Source organism: Centruroides vittatus, unplaced genomic scaffold, assembly GCF_030686945.1.
Source record: "Centruroides vittatus isolate TY-2023 unplaced genomic scaffold, ASM3068694v2 scaffold_1444, whole genome shotgun sequence".
Lineage (NCBI taxonomy): Eukaryota > Metazoa > Arthropoda > Arachnida > Scorpiones > Buthidae > Centruroides > Centruroides vittatus.
The window spans coordinates 2750535-2765766 of NW_027122679.1; the positions used below are offsets into that span (position 1 = coordinate 2750535).

Consider the following 15232-nt stretch of genomic DNA (forward strand, 5'->3'; position numbering starts at 1 on the left):
AAATATTACATATCTAGCAGGGAAGACGAAATTTTTCTTGTATTTTCCATAAAAATCAGATGGAAATAGCTCTGAAAGAGAAGAATAAATCTTAATAAAATAAATACAGGGTGGTCCAAAAGTCAGTAAACCGTTGTAGAGAAAATACTCAAGTACTGCTTAATTATAACTTTTTTTCCAACAGGAAAAGAACAAATGCATCTCGAATATATATCAATAACACGAAGCATTCTTTACTGACTTTTGAACCACGCTGTATATATATATTTTTAGACTATTTCTTTTAAAAACAGCCGTTGTTAAGAGGTTTGTTGTATACACAGCAACATAAAACATGGCTACTATTTGCAGGTTATTTCGTACGCACTTTAAAAGAAACGTTCTTTAAAAAAAATGGCCGCCATTTACAGGTGGCCGTTGTTGGAGGTTCGACTTTAATGAATTACATCCTCTGCTCCCTCCTATAAATACCTTTCGTACAACCCGCGACTATGTTCATTGTTATGCTCTGTAATGAATATTACCACAATTGTAACCACGCCAGTCAGAGATGAAGTAGGAATTTCACGAAAGTCAGTCAATGCCTGCAAATTAATTAAAAATATATATATTTTCTATTGTTTTAAATGGTTTGCTCCTCTAGATCGGTCCCGAATTGCCAGCTTATGTATACTTAATTTTACGTGTAAAAATAACACGTGTATCGATTGTTACAAATATGTTTAGCTCTATAAATTCAAAGATTTAATTGATGGTGTGAGAAACCATCAATCATTTTTATATCCGGAAACTATATAAGGTAGCAATTAAAATTCCACATATTTATAAATAAAACTCATTCAAAAGTATGAAAGTTCTAAAAGGGAGAGTGACCTTTAAACTTCGTGTGCATTTCTTTTTCTTCTTGAGTTACAGAACAAACAACGAACGTTTCACAGACCGCATATTTACGTCTATAAAAGTATTCGAAAATTTATATTTAGTTCTAAAAAGTATTTTATCAATCGAAGTATCTACTAACAAGACACAAATAAATAAATGTTAATGAATATATTATTATTTTCTTATAAATAATGGTTTATTTGTGTTATAATTTTGCATTTTATAAATGGTAAATAAGCAAACCTACAAGCTTTAAATGTTTGTTTTCTGTTTCCACGCTAATTATAATTGTTTATATTTATATATTCGTGACGTTAATTCTCCTGAAAATATATATATTTAAATTAGATTATTGTTAATAATACACTAATTAATACATAAACATGAAGTAAGAACAAAGGAAATTGTTTTGTCTAGACGAAGCAGTTTACAGTTAAGTCAATACTTATTTTAAAAACAATTAACTTAAAATTAATTTATATTGTAAAATCTAAACAGTATTATCGTGTTTTAATTGAAGAAATTAACGTAGAAAATCTATATACTTGAAATATATCCCATTGCAAACTTATATATAGAATTAACAAGTAAAACAACCTTTTATAGTTTATTTAATATATTTTAAACTGTCTTCCTGTAGTTATTGTAAAGAAATTTAGTTCAAAAATGATGATTTTTATTGTCGTTTTATATTATAAAATTACTACTGTATATATTTTTTTAACTATTACACTATTTGAATGAAAAGATCCGGGTAAGCACTCGTTATTTTTGCTATAAATTATAATAAAAATATAATCTCTTCTTACATATATAATATATACATCCGATTTAAAATATTTCTAAATATAAAATCTATAAGTTTTTAAATAGGGAATAAATAAATAAGTCATTTTTCGAACTAAAAAGTTAGTTTGAAAAATAGTATTTAGCACTATTACCAATTATACAATTATAGAAGATTGTACCTCGTAACGAATAAAATTAAATATGGTCGAACCTCCCAACAACGGCCACCTCTATACGGCGACCATACAGGAATAGTAAACAAAATAACCTCCGAACGAAGGACACTCCCAACATTATCTACTGTACACAAGTTTGACTGTACGCTAATATATACTAAGTTATAATTAAAAATGTAATAAATTTTCTATATTTTTTACACTCTATTATGTAAAATATATATTTATTTTTATTGTACAGTGAACTTTTATAAAGAATTTTAATTGTATAAAGTTTTCAATTACTGTTATGCAAGTTAGATGTATATTGTTTAATGTTTACAGAAATATTAAGTTGGACAGATACTAGTTAAACAGAATAATGAATATGAAGAAAACATTTTATCTAAATCCTGTTTCCATTTAAAATTATACAAAACAATAATAGGAAAGGGCAAATATTTATTCTTATGATAGTCTTTACGTTCTTTCATACGTACAGTACGTTGTAATCTCATTTCTCATACAGGATTAATAAAGCATTAATAAGGCATTAATGCTCTATGCCACTAAAGCCTTATTAAGTATTATAGGCATTCACTACTCTGTCTTAATGACTATTAAAACTCCAAAGTAATGCCTGATTAGGATTTTCGTAACTTTTATCAATGTTTACAGTTGAGAAATCGTGAATGACATTGCAGTTTTCAGGGTTTTTTTCTCTACTTGCTATTTTTTTCAATCGAGTTATAGTAAAAGTGACGTATGAAGTGATTTATTTATTTACTTTTCGGCAATGTCTTGTTTATATTTCGACACGTAGACAATTGGACCAATGGAGTTCGTCAACGCTCCTGTCAGTAGAGTAAATACTTTACTGTATTTGGTTTCTCCCGACCGTTACACTTCCTAGATGAGTAATGAGTAACGTAAAAGATTAGCAAAAAAACCAGTTAAATAAATCGTAACGCGCATGTTCGCTACTATAAATAAGCAATTGACACTTAAAATAATTCATAATTGTGAAGTTTCATCTGTTGCAGAAGACAATGGCTCTACAGACAATCCTGTCTACTACATTTTACTTATGCCTTATGCTGTGGACTGTGGTTAATTCCGTAAGTTTTAAATAACATTTTACATTATAATTAACGATAAAATAATATATATAAAATAATTTATAAGTAATTTCCAGTAGTAACTTAGCTGTAACTTTCCATCTCCAGGCAAAACCTATCAATTGGGACGTGAAAAAAAACTTTATAATTAATTGCTGTGAACAGAACTTGCATAAAGGAAATTTTAATAATGTAATTATAATATTTTATTATAATAATAGTTAATATTAATTATTAATTTTAATGTGATTTTTTAAAATATTTTTAGGGTTTTAAGCAATGTTTCGTTAGAAAGATGTTTCAGTATAAAGATGTGAGTATTATTTTATTATTATTGTTTTTTCAAGTAAAAATATTAATAATTTAATTATTTTTTCTTATTTAATTTAAATTCTAGGACGAGAAGATATTAAGAGTAAGTATTGTTTTGTATAATATATTTGTTTAAAGAATAAATTTTTATTAAATATTTAATGTAATTATAAGAGAATTTATCAAATTTTTATTTCTTCTTCCATTTTTAGAATAAAGTCATATTTTCAGTAAGTAAAAAGTCTAATAAATTATACTTTTACATTAAAATTTTAATTTTAAATCACATTTTTCTTTATTAGCTTATAATTAAATATAATTCATTTTAATTTTATAGGAATGTCAGGGGGATGAAAAAGTAAGCTTTTATTTAATAAAATTTATTTATTACAAAAATCAAATTTGATTAATTACTTAATTTATGTAACATTTTACATTTTAACAATAAGTAAAATTAATATTTTAAAAATTTATTACCTTTAATAAGTTTTAAAAGTTTTTTTATCTTTCATTTTTGTAGTGTGTTCAACATACTCAACAGGTAAATTAATTGTTTTTCTTTTAATTACTTAAAATTGTATTAAATTAAATTATAAATTAATCAATTTTTTAATATAAGTTATAATTAATGACATTTTAAAAAGTGTTATTAACAATATCAGTAGTTTTGTTTAAATATTATTAGTAACAAAAGCATTTCTAATCCCATTTGCAGAGTATTATAGCTATACAAATACTATAGATTTTATATAGATTATATATTTATATGATTTTTGGTTCTCCTAGAGGTGTAATTTGACGCCTTAATCGCCTTCCCATTCTATTATTTGTATTGTGAATATTTTAGCTGTTTTAATAGGCAAAAAATGCATTTTACTTATAATACTATACTACGTATTAATAGAAATTATAATACTATGTTATTGTAATTTCTATTCATCTATTGTTGTTTTTGTTTGGTGATAATTTCCAAAACAAAATATTTATATAATTTAATATTATTATTTTAAATTGGGACAAGAATACACAATATCTCCTTCCGTTATCTATCAGCAATAATTATTGTACCGAGTGTCCGGTATTAAATCGATACTCCGGTAACATTATTTTTCAATATTTATATCCTTTATTCAAATATAAGAATTATGTTGATGCTTATTCATTCTTTTACGTGTAAAGCATGGTGCGATTAAGGAAGGACGAAGTTATTTTGATAATGGAGACGAAGAATTTGACAATCTGCATCCAGGCTTGTGACCAATCGCACACACTAGACCGGATGCTGTCTGTTTAAACACTTCTCGCTGACTTAAATAACTTGAATTGGTTCCTCCTTAATTAGTACTACGCTTTATCTATAAAAGAACAAATAAAAATTAATATGATTCCGATAATTTTAGAAATATGAGGCATCCCGTATGTTTGTATTCTCCCTATTGGTCCTACTTGGAAACACTGTCTCACAAGATTGTTTCCTATCTTTTAGCTTCAAAATTCCCTTCCTACCTTCGCTAATTAATTGAAAATTACCGTGTTTAATATATAAACAAATAATAATCTCTAGTTTAAGAGATACAATCTATTTATAAAGGAAATAATAACTCTCAACTTTAGTTTTCTGCAATAAAAATGAAGCGATAAAAGCTTATAAATTATTAACTTAGATTGATAATTAACTTATTAAGTTATAAATTTAATAAGCCCTTAATATAGGGTCTAAAGGAACATAAAAATTAATGATAATAGTAAAGTATTTTTAAGACTTAAAGTAGAAAAACTGAAAAAAGTATGATAAAAAATTAATTAATATATAAATAATTTAAACAAAACTATAATTGTTTTTAATATGTTTAATAAATTGTATGAAAGTACTTATAATATTTATTTATTTATTTTTTATTTTAGTGTATCAAGAAACAACAAATGGTAGGTATTGAATTACATTTAATATCGTATATCTGTTAAAAAGACTTTTAAACGTAATGACATTAATAATGATTTGTTTCTAGGCACTTCATCAGAAGCTTTTAAAGAAAACAGTAAGTATTATTGATAAATTAATATTGACAATTCAAAGAATTGGATCAAAAATTTATTTATTTTTCTTTGTAATCATTTTTCAGTTCAAAACACCAAAGCAGTGTGGCAATTATCATAACGTCTTACTGAGACTGGTAATATTTATTTTGTTAATTTAATTTAATAGTGACAGAAAAAAAGTAATTTATTTTATTAGCTTAAGTTTATATGTAGATTAATTAATATTTATTTTTAAAACATTTTTCAGTGGAGTAAGATTATTGAAAGGAAACCGTGCAAGAATTATCACGAGAAATCTGGGAACGTCACACGTTGGAGCACCACAACTAAAATTTTAATCCATCCTTAAGTAAATATCTCGTGTAGAAATCTACATTATTTATATAACAATAAAATATTTTATTTATTAAATATTAATGAGTAATTTCTTTATTTAAAGAAGATAGTCTTTTTTTATAGTTTCGTTGATTCTTTTCGCCCTGTGGGCACTAAGAAGGCCTTTCTGTCATTATGGGTTCGACCAGGCCCACAAGTAGAAGCGACTTTTGTTAGGGGACGGGCTCTATGTATTCGTGACAGTCGACCCCTAAAAAAATACTTGGGGTTTTATGACTGCCTGCATTTAATTTACTGTGTCATAACAGAAAAAATATCTGTTTAATTTACCTTATAAATACTTAAATTTTGATAAATTTTATGTCTATATTCTGGGCATTAGTATTTACATTAATTAACCTTTAATCCAGCGAAAAATTAATAAATGTTTTACCACATTTGTCAGCCATCTTCGTCTTCGAATACAAGACGAAATATAAAAGGCTTACACAGTAGAAAAACACTGCTCGAATCATATATTTACGTTTAAAATTAGACAATTATAAGAACCAATTAATAGATATACAAAATTCAGACAGGAATCAAAATATTAACTGAATAGTTATTATTAAATACATGTAGGTTAACCGAGTGTCGTTCAAGCATTCGAATCTAAGCGATGAGACAACGCGACACGAGGGTAATCTGCCAAAGAAGGGTCCTCCCGATAGAACTTTTAGACACGTGACTCCTATTTAGGTATTATACCGAAGAAAACTAAAAAAAAAAAAAAAAAACAGCCAGACCACACGTGGTTTTATCATCAATAGTTAAGCATAATGATAACTCAGATAAATTGATAACAGCGTTATGAAACTGACATTGATAATTTAATATAATCGATATCATTATGTTTTGTTTTAATTAACTTTTAATTATTTAAATAATGTTACAACAATAAATTTTTCCTGTCTTTTCGTTAGTTCATAGTAAACATTTTAAAATTTTAAGCAATATATTTATCAAAAAAATCCAGCAACGAGTTACTTAACTCTCGCGGCAACCCTTAAAATTTTGTGTGGTACCATCTGTTGTCATATTTTATTATTAAAAATGGAAAAAAAGGTTAATTTTAAGAGTTGAGATGGAGTTTATAAATAATTGTAAATGCTAATAACGAGTAAAATCGTCATTAAGTCCGATCCTACTGAAGTTATAACACATCCTTTATCTCTCCACCCGGTCGACCTTTAACCACTAAAATTTAATAAGATCAATCCCCCTAAAACACAAATCTCTCTGCGAAATTTCATAAATATTTGACAAAAAGCACAGGAGTTATTAAGCTTCAAACAGGGTGAACTAAATCTTGCCCCCCAAACACCCGAATCCGACTGATCGTCATTCTTTCCCTCAGTTATATGTAACAGAACCGGAAAAGTAAAACTGAAAGAAAATCGAAAAACTTAGCCCAAAATTTTTATTTTAAATAATGTAACAATATAATTTATTGTAAATTACTGTATAGCTTTTATCATATTATATCTGAATTATACGTTATGCAACCTACTGTAGCTATTGATACGATATTGATATCCTGTATTATAGCTTAATCAAATAAATACTAAATTGTAAATGATAAATCAGATTTAAAAAATCTACTGAAGATAAAGAAATTGTAAATAATAATAAATATAGGAAGTATCAGAAATTATATAATTAAAATACTCTATAATACTTTAACCACACATTTTCTTATATATATACACAGGGGGTCCTCGATTTTCTGACATTATGCATTGCTGAAGATGTGTAAATCGAATCGAATGCCCGGAAATGCCTCCATTCCCGGGCGTATTAAAAAGAAGAAGAAAAAAAATGAAATTTCTTATTTAGGTGTGTCAAAGTATTAGGTACAGTACAATAGAGTGAATTGTACCAGGATTACAAAATGGCGTAAAGATGCTAGCTCCATCTGTTGATTCTATTTAAAAATATTCATTAATTTCATATAAATGTGAATGTCGCAATTTATATCCCTAACTTATGATTAAAAAATATTTTACGTAGAAACAAAATAAAACAGAATACAGATAATAAATCTGATTGTTTGTTAAACTTATTAAACGTCATTGATAACACAGAATCTGTTCATGATAAATTCACTCGTTTGAAACGATAGTTGTAAGTTCTGTATAAAGTGGTTGGTAAGTACGTTTAAAACACTAATAGAGACATTTGATGTATCCGTCTAAATATAGGGGCAGAAAATATTAAAGGGGACAGAAAAAGTCATTTAGTGGAATTAAAGAATTTTGTATCTTCTATTCTATATATCGGGAAAGGTGACAATTATTGACACGAAGGATTCTTATTCGATTTTTGAATATTTTAATCCATATTTTCTCGCAGTTGAAAAACGTTCGATCCCTTGTCTGGAATAGTAAACGTTCAGGGTTCGTTTATAATTAAAGATATTAGATTATGATGCATAAATAAGTTTTAAAAATAGGAAAAAAATAGATAAAAGAAATAAAATTATAATTATCTAATTGCTACATTGACGTACGACTTAAGGAGCAAGAGGAGCAACTTCTCTCCCAAGTTCGGGAAAACAGCGAAAAAACTTCGAGTAAATCAAGGACATAAACAAATCAGAGAAAGGCTAACAAATTATCAGTTATTGTAAATAAAAAATTGGTATTTATTACTTTTTCAATACGAAATTCCCCATCCCCGAAAGGTGTTGGATGACCTACACGATTCTATTGCTAACAGGAAAGTATGATGTACAGGGGCAAGCCACTACTAATTTCAGGTGGAGAGCGTATATTTTAAATTAGATAAATTAAAAATATAATTAAAAATTGCAACCCGGCATTGTGACTATGTCACAATAAACAATTGCTCGTTAAAATTAGATATTTTTAATAATATCAACTTTTGCTCCGAGCATTGCAAACTGTTAAATTTTAATGATTAATGATCAAGGAGTGAAGAGATGAAGGAAACACGTAGCATATTTCGAGTGAGATTGGCATTAACAATTTATTTTTACTTCTCACATCTACTCTCAAAGTAATCCTTTTTACATAATTAATAACATAAAAATTGTTTATGCTAATATGAAAAATTTCTATTTGTAGAAATGGAAAAAAGAAAGTTTTATCAAGATGTTGATGGAATTCGGATGCCAGCTAAATTTTCTAAAGACGTTATCCGATCGGCTATGAATTATAAAGCAACACCCGGAGACTTGTTTATAGTCACTTATCCTAAGTGTGGTACTACTTGGATGCATCAAATAGTCCTGCTGATTCTGCGAAAGGGTCGAGTTTTTTTAGATCCTTACGATTTTATCTTAAGTTGTCCATTTATAGAAACTGTTGGAAGAGAATATATTGAAACTGCAAAACCTAAAGTTATGAAAACTCATTTTCCATTTTGTGTTACGCCATTTTCTGTACAAGCAAAATATATTTATGTAGCCAGAAATCCAAAAGACTGTTGCGTTTCCTTCTATCACTTTATAAAATTCATCACGTCAGATAATGAGCTAAGTTTTGACGACTTCTTTGATAGATTTATAGACGGTGAAGTGGGAGTTGGAGATTATTTTGAACATCTTTATGAATGGCACAAACACAGGAATGATAAAAATGTCTATTTTGTAACTTACGAAAAGCTAAGAAAAAATATTACAGAAGAAATATTTAAAATTGCCAAGTTTATGGGTGAAGAATACGAAAAATCCATTGTAGAAGATCCGAAAATAATGGAAAATATCGTTTACTATAGCAGTTTTGAATACATGAAGGAACACGTCGATATCATAATGATCAACTTCTTCAAAGGTCATCAAATTTTTCATAATGAGAATTTACCTTCTGGTCTAGTAAAAACCATGAAAATTTTGAGTCAGCCGGGGGATGAAGAAACACAATCGTCTTTTATCAGGAAAGGCGTTGTTAATGAGTGGAGTCATTATTTTAACGAAAATCAATTAAAGAGATTGCAAGATAAAATTAATAATAAATTCGGTGGCACCGATATCATGAATTTATGGGTTAATATCCAAAAATTGCATAACGGCATTGTAACGATGTCAAAATAAATAATTGCTTGTTTATTGTTAATCAAATCAGCATGGATTGAGTCTTACAGTTTCCGTAAGTCGTTTGAGACAGACGATTTTGTCAACATTTACTAAAGTAACAAGTTTAGCTTTTGTAACTTCTTGTAATTGCAATACTGAGTTTCTACATCTAGGTGCGATCGTACGTCCTTTATCAGAAACCCAGCCGTAATCGATATAATAACAGGCCTCGAGGAAAGGAGACTATTATGGCCATTTAGCCTTGACTTTTGTCCCAAAAGTTACTTTTACCTATAAAATATGACGTGAAAAACAGTTCATCAGTTAATTTCAATTTTTAAGATTGTGGTTCTAAAACATTTTCAACTGTTTGCATTCTCGAAGATAAGTTTTGTTATAGTCGGAAGATGTTCGAATAAATGTATTTATACCTTTTTCTCTTTACGAAACCTTTTTTCTCCATATTTTTATGAAAAAGGGCGTATAAATTTTAAAACTCTTTATAAAGCTGTAATCGCGTTAAACTCAGGTATACAATGATTAAACAAAGCATATTAAATGTCATCAACTTATCTATCGTTACAGTTACGATATAAAAAACTACCCTTTGATATATTCAACTTGTTAATGTCTAGAGATAAACATTATCATGTTTGCCTCGCCTAATTATCAGAAGTAAAACAAGGTTAAATTTAATCATTTTGGTTCTTATTATTTTAAGAAGCGATCGTTTTCAATTATCGCCGTAAGAAATTTTTGTAAATTTCTTTATGCAAATTCAAAATGACGTGATGAGGAAATTAAATAAATATAATATACATTTAAATAACAGATCATATATTGTTCTGAAAATTTTATTTGTAAGAAAAACTTGTCTGATTCGTTCTATTTTATAAATTTATATGCAAAGGATATATTCAGCATAGATTTGTTATAAAATGACCTTAATAAACGATAAGGCTTTAAGAAAATGATTTTGTGTTTTTGAAAACATTCCCGAGAAATAATAGAAGCTAACGATATCGACTATTTTATATCTAAACTTACAAGCAGGCATTTACTCTATGACACGAGTTCCCAACTTGTATTCGCAGAAACTTAGGGTTCCGTTGAATACAAGTTGGAATAAAATGTGCAATAAATAAAATAAATGCAATAAAATTTGGGGTTTCACAATAAAATCTATCGAGCCTAGTGATGTACGAATGTGCCAATGCAGATTTGAGATGTGAGGTGTAATTGTTTTTGTCTTTGTGTCATCCTATACACTTTTTAATATATTGAAAGAAAAGAAGTTTAACAGCTTATAGTACAATTTAACGTAGAAAATCGCTTCTCTCTTAGTAATATTTTCCGTTTAATTCAGGTTCCGTTTTAGACAGGTTTTTACTGTTTCTGTATTTAATATAGGTGTATATTATATATATATATATGTATGTGCTTACTTAATCAAAATTTATTTATCAATTTTATTATACAGCTTTCGACTAATGATCAGCATGCACATTATCTAATCATACCTTTACTTCTAAAGTTCGTTAATGACGTTAATTACTGATGCTTAACTCTCGGTTAAACTTTCTATATGTGAACATTGGATATAACTAGCGTACGAGAAAGCAGTAAGTACAACACTTCAAATTAAATGTAGTAAATATTTATTCAGTTTTAATACTTGTTTAATGTAATATGCTATAACTAACTTATAGTAATGGAAAAGATGAAACTGTATAAGGAGGTTGGTGGAGCACGTATGCCGCTGCATCATTTGGAAGAAGCGTTTTTATCTGGAATGAATTATAAAGCGAAACCTGGAAATTTATTTCTCGTTAGTTATCCGAAATGTGGAACAACTTGGATGCATCATATAGTCGCGTTAATCCTTCGTAAAGGTCAACCATCTGAGGATCCGTTAGATTTCCTGTTAGGTTATCCGTTTATAGAAGTGATGGGAAGAGAATACCTAGAAATGACAAAACCACAAGTCATGAAAACACATTTACCATTTTCTGCTATTCCTTTTTCTCCAGATTCTAAATATATTTACATTACCAGAAACCCTAGAGACTGTTGTGTTTCGTTTTATCATTATATAAAATACCATCCATTTCCTACGGTCGAATTAAGTTTTCAAGAATTTCTCGAAGCATTTCTCCAAGGTAATTTACCATACGGCGATTATTTCGATCACCTTCTTGGCTGGTACGAACATAAAAATGACAACAACGTTCATTTTGTAACGTACGAAGATCTCAAGAAAGATATTAAGGGGGAAATATTGAAAATAGCCAAATTCGTGGGAGAAGAATACGAAAAAAGTATTTTGAATGATCCAACAGTATTAGAAAATGTTATTCGTTACAGCAGTTTCGATTATATGAAGGAAAGCAGCGACAAGAACGTTGATGTGTTATTTGGAAAAGACAAAACGTGGCTAGAAAACAAAGATCTACCTCCAGGGATGATAAAACTTGTACAAAGTTTAAATAAAAAAGGAAAAGATACAGAAAGCGGGACTCTCGTTAGAAAAGGAATTGTCGGCGATTGGAAAAATTACTTTAATGAAGAGCAATTACGATTGTTAAATGAAAAAATTGAGGAACGAACAAAAGACAGCGACGTCATGAATTTGTGGAAAGACATTTTTGAAAATAATTAAATATGTAATTTTAAGACATTGAATTTATAAAATAAATTTTTAATTTCTATTAAGAAGTTTATTATTATTAATCTCTAATAATAATAATAATCTTATATAATTTAATAAGATTTCTTTGTAAAATAGGGCTGGCGGAAATACAGTATTAACACGTAAAAACACGTAAACAGATAATGAAAATCTTCTTTACGTGTTTTTACGTGTTAGTACTGTATTTCCGCCAGCCCTATTTTACAAAGAAATCTTATATTTTTAATCGTGAAGGGATTGTCACCTGTGGACATTTTAGACTGTTTTACATAATTTGGCAGAGGCGTAGCCTCTAAAGAAAGGTCGTCTCTGCTGTGGAGAATAGTTTGTTCCTGGTGATTGGACGTGGCGAGTAAAGAAGATTTTCATTATCTGTTTACGTGTTTTTACGTGTTAATACTATTAATAAAATTTGTCAAAATAAGTATAACGTATGATAAATCGCAAATTTATATTATAATTTTCAATGAAATATAGTTAGAAATTACATCTTATTAAATTTCGAAGAAAATGTACATATTTTTATACACTAAATATTACATAGAAATAATAAAAATTATTAAAATTGATTTAATCTCTATTCAAAGTGCTTAAGGTTTTCAGTTATTTTTTATTATCTACATTAAACCAACGTACATTCCGACTAACTCGAACGACCCGTATGAATACAAACTGTCTGTTTTTCGTCCACCCATTAGACGAGCGTATTTATATTGCTCTAATGTTCTAGACCAGGAGTCCAAGAAATTAATAGAATCGAGAAATCAGCCACGAGTTAGGTATAGTCGAAAGGGTGAATAGCATAATTTCTAATAATCGCTACTGTCTTATCAAAAACTGTAACACAAAGCATTGTATCAAACTTTTCTGCAAAACTAATGTTGTTTTTTTTAATTTTAAAATACCCTTTTCTGTAAATACAATGTCTGGAGACGATACCGTCGCCATATTGATTTCTTTGTGAATAATGTATACGTGTTTGTAGAGAGAATCTGGCTCTGTTTTTTTTTTTTTTTTTTTTTTTGGTTTTTTTAAATCTCAATTAACTGGATTTTTCAAATCTAATTTCGTTTTAGATGATTTGGTGTTAGGCACCGAATTGTAAAATTTCGTCAGCAGAAGGGGTAAGATTCTTCCGTTTTTGGGCTAAGAAAACCAGAAGAGCTAAATGACTTCAATAGCGAGGTTGAAGCCGAAGTTTTAAACGCGAAAACTTGTACGTCGGGCTTTCTTGTAAGCCTAGAAGTTTGACAATGGCCTTTGGAAAGTTAGTGGAATCATGCTCCACGTTCCAAACGTCATTGTCAAACTTCTAGGCTTACAAGAAAGCGGCGACGAACGTCCGACGTACACGTTTTCGCGTTTAAAACTTCGACCTCAACCTCGCTTATTGCTGATGATCATGAAAATAAATGTGTAAATTACTGTAAATGTCACAAATAAATGTCGATACGTCGTTGCTTTGTTTTAAATTATATCTCTAGTTATAATATTTGTTGAATTTTAAATTTGTGGATAAAACTGCCTAAACACTGACGATGTATTTGCTTCAGTTTGTAAAATCTGATAGAAAGGGTGAAAACTGCATATGGTAAATATCAGTGGCGTGCCGTTATTGGAAGCGATGGAAGCGCCGATTCCACCTTCCAATGACCTTCCCTTGTATTTTATAAAATATAAATTTTCATATTTTAACGTGCTTTGAATTAATTAAAATTAATATTTTATTATAACTGCATTATGTATCTTTTACAAATTTCTATACTACATGTGAAAAAAACGATAAGATTGCTATTGTATATTCGAATAATTCGGTAGCGGAAGGAGTGTCGAAACCGGGTCAGTTTCCAATCAGCCAGATTATATAGGCATTGTCACACGCGGTTTACAGAGCACCAACCTCACCCGATTTAGCTGGTAGAAGCGACACACGCATAAAGAGTCCTACTTTATATCCCGGAGCGGTTGTGGGCTGTTAGTCGCCTGCTAGATATTCGGCCACCCTCGCCCGATTATGCGAATCACGAGCAGACTAGATCAACGGCGGGCAACCCCCGGCCCGCGGGCCAGCTACGGCTGGCGAAAAGTTTCTATCCGGCCCGCGAGATCTTTAATAGATTATTAAATTGGAAAAATAACTAATTAACAGTTATTTTTCCAATTCTTTGTAATTTTCGAAAACGATAAGAGAAATAAATGTAGTAATTAACTTTTTATTTATTTATTTCATATTTGCAGACTAAAAAAATTACGAGTCACAAGAAAGCGTCAATTAACTACTACGGCCCGCGGAAAAAAAAAAACATAAAATTTATTCTGGCCCACGTTATAAAAAAGGTTGCCCACCGTAGACTAGATTTATAACTTAACCCAACCGATAGGAATTTACTGGCATGTTTTTATGATAGTTCTGTATAGTTGACAGGAGTTTTAAAAAAATCCATTAAATTATTTGATACATTTATTCCGCGTTTATTCTGCTCTCCCATCTTATATTACTTACGGATTTCAATGTTAAACCGGTGATATTACGATTTAGTATGGCCCATCTGTAAGGGGATGCAGAAAAAACGTATACAATTCTAGTACAGTGATAAAAAATTAACTGTTACTTCGGTTGCATCATTTACAACCAAATTTAATGAATGAGACGTACAAGGTACAAAAAAAGCTCTAGAATTTATTTTCCTTAAATTTACGATTTATGTATCGGTTGTCATAAAAATTTCTTTCCGCTTCTTTCCCAAGACTACAGATATTCGAGTACAAAGTAACCGGTTTCGACTTATTTCTATTTAAGAAGTAGTTAAATAATTAAGCGATTAGGGAATTAGAA

The 15232-nt window shown here is 29.0% G+C and overlaps 3 protein-coding genes across 3 annotated transcripts; all 3 read left to right on the forward strand.

Moving 5' to 3' along the window:
* Positions 1–2739: 2739 nt before the first annotated feature.
* Positions 2740–5707, forward strand: LOC136987030 (uncharacterized). The gene is made up of 11 exons (XM_067284666.1): positions 2740–2944; positions 3053–3136; positions 3213–3257; positions 3342–3359; positions 3469–3486; positions 3594–3614; positions 3777–3797; positions 5162–5182; positions 5266–5295; positions 5380–5430; positions 5544–5707. Exons 1-11 carry the CDS (start codon positions 2876–2878, stop codon positions 5643–5645), a joined length of 480 nt encoding a protein of 159 aa, XP_067140767.1. The 5' UTR covers positions 2740–2875; the 3' UTR covers positions 5646–5707.
* A 3052-nt stretch (positions 5708–8759) lies between these two features.
* Positions 8760–9725, forward strand: LOC136987067 (sulfotransferase 1B1-like). The gene has a single exon (XM_067284704.1). The coding sequence runs from the start codon at positions 8760–8762 to the stop codon at positions 9723–9725; it is 966 nt and encodes a 321-aa protein (XP_067140805.1).
* A 1693-nt stretch (positions 9726–11418) lies between these two features.
* Positions 11419–12366, forward strand: LOC136987068 (sulfotransferase 1C3-like). Its single transcript, XM_067284705.1, has one exon. The coding sequence runs from the start codon at positions 11419–11421 to the stop codon at positions 12364–12366; it is 948 nt and encodes a 315-aa protein (XP_067140806.1).
* Positions 12367–15232: the final 2866 nt, after the last annotated feature.

Excerpts from the sequence above, each read along its gene's own strand:
- LOC136987030 (XM_067284666.1), top strand. The coding sequence starts at position 2,876 with ATGGCTCTACAGACAATCCTGTCTACTACATTTTACTTATGCCTTATG. Across the intron at positions 3,137-3,212 it reads ATAAAGGAAATTTTAATAAT|GGTTTTAAGCAATGTTTCGT; the intron begins GTAATTATAATA and ends AAATATTTTTAG. Across the intron at positions 3,798-5,161 it reads GTGTTCAACATACTCAACAG|TGTATCAAGAAACAACAAAT; the intron begins GTAAATTAATTG and ends TTTTTATTTTAG.
- LOC136987067 (XM_067284704.1), top strand. The coding sequence starts at position 8,760 with ATGGAAAAAAGAAAGTTTTATCAAGATGTTGATGGAATTCGGATGCCA.
- LOC136987068 (XM_067284705.1), top strand. The coding sequence starts at position 11,419 with ATGGAAAAGATGAAACTGTATAAGGAGGTTGGTGGAGCACGTATGCCG.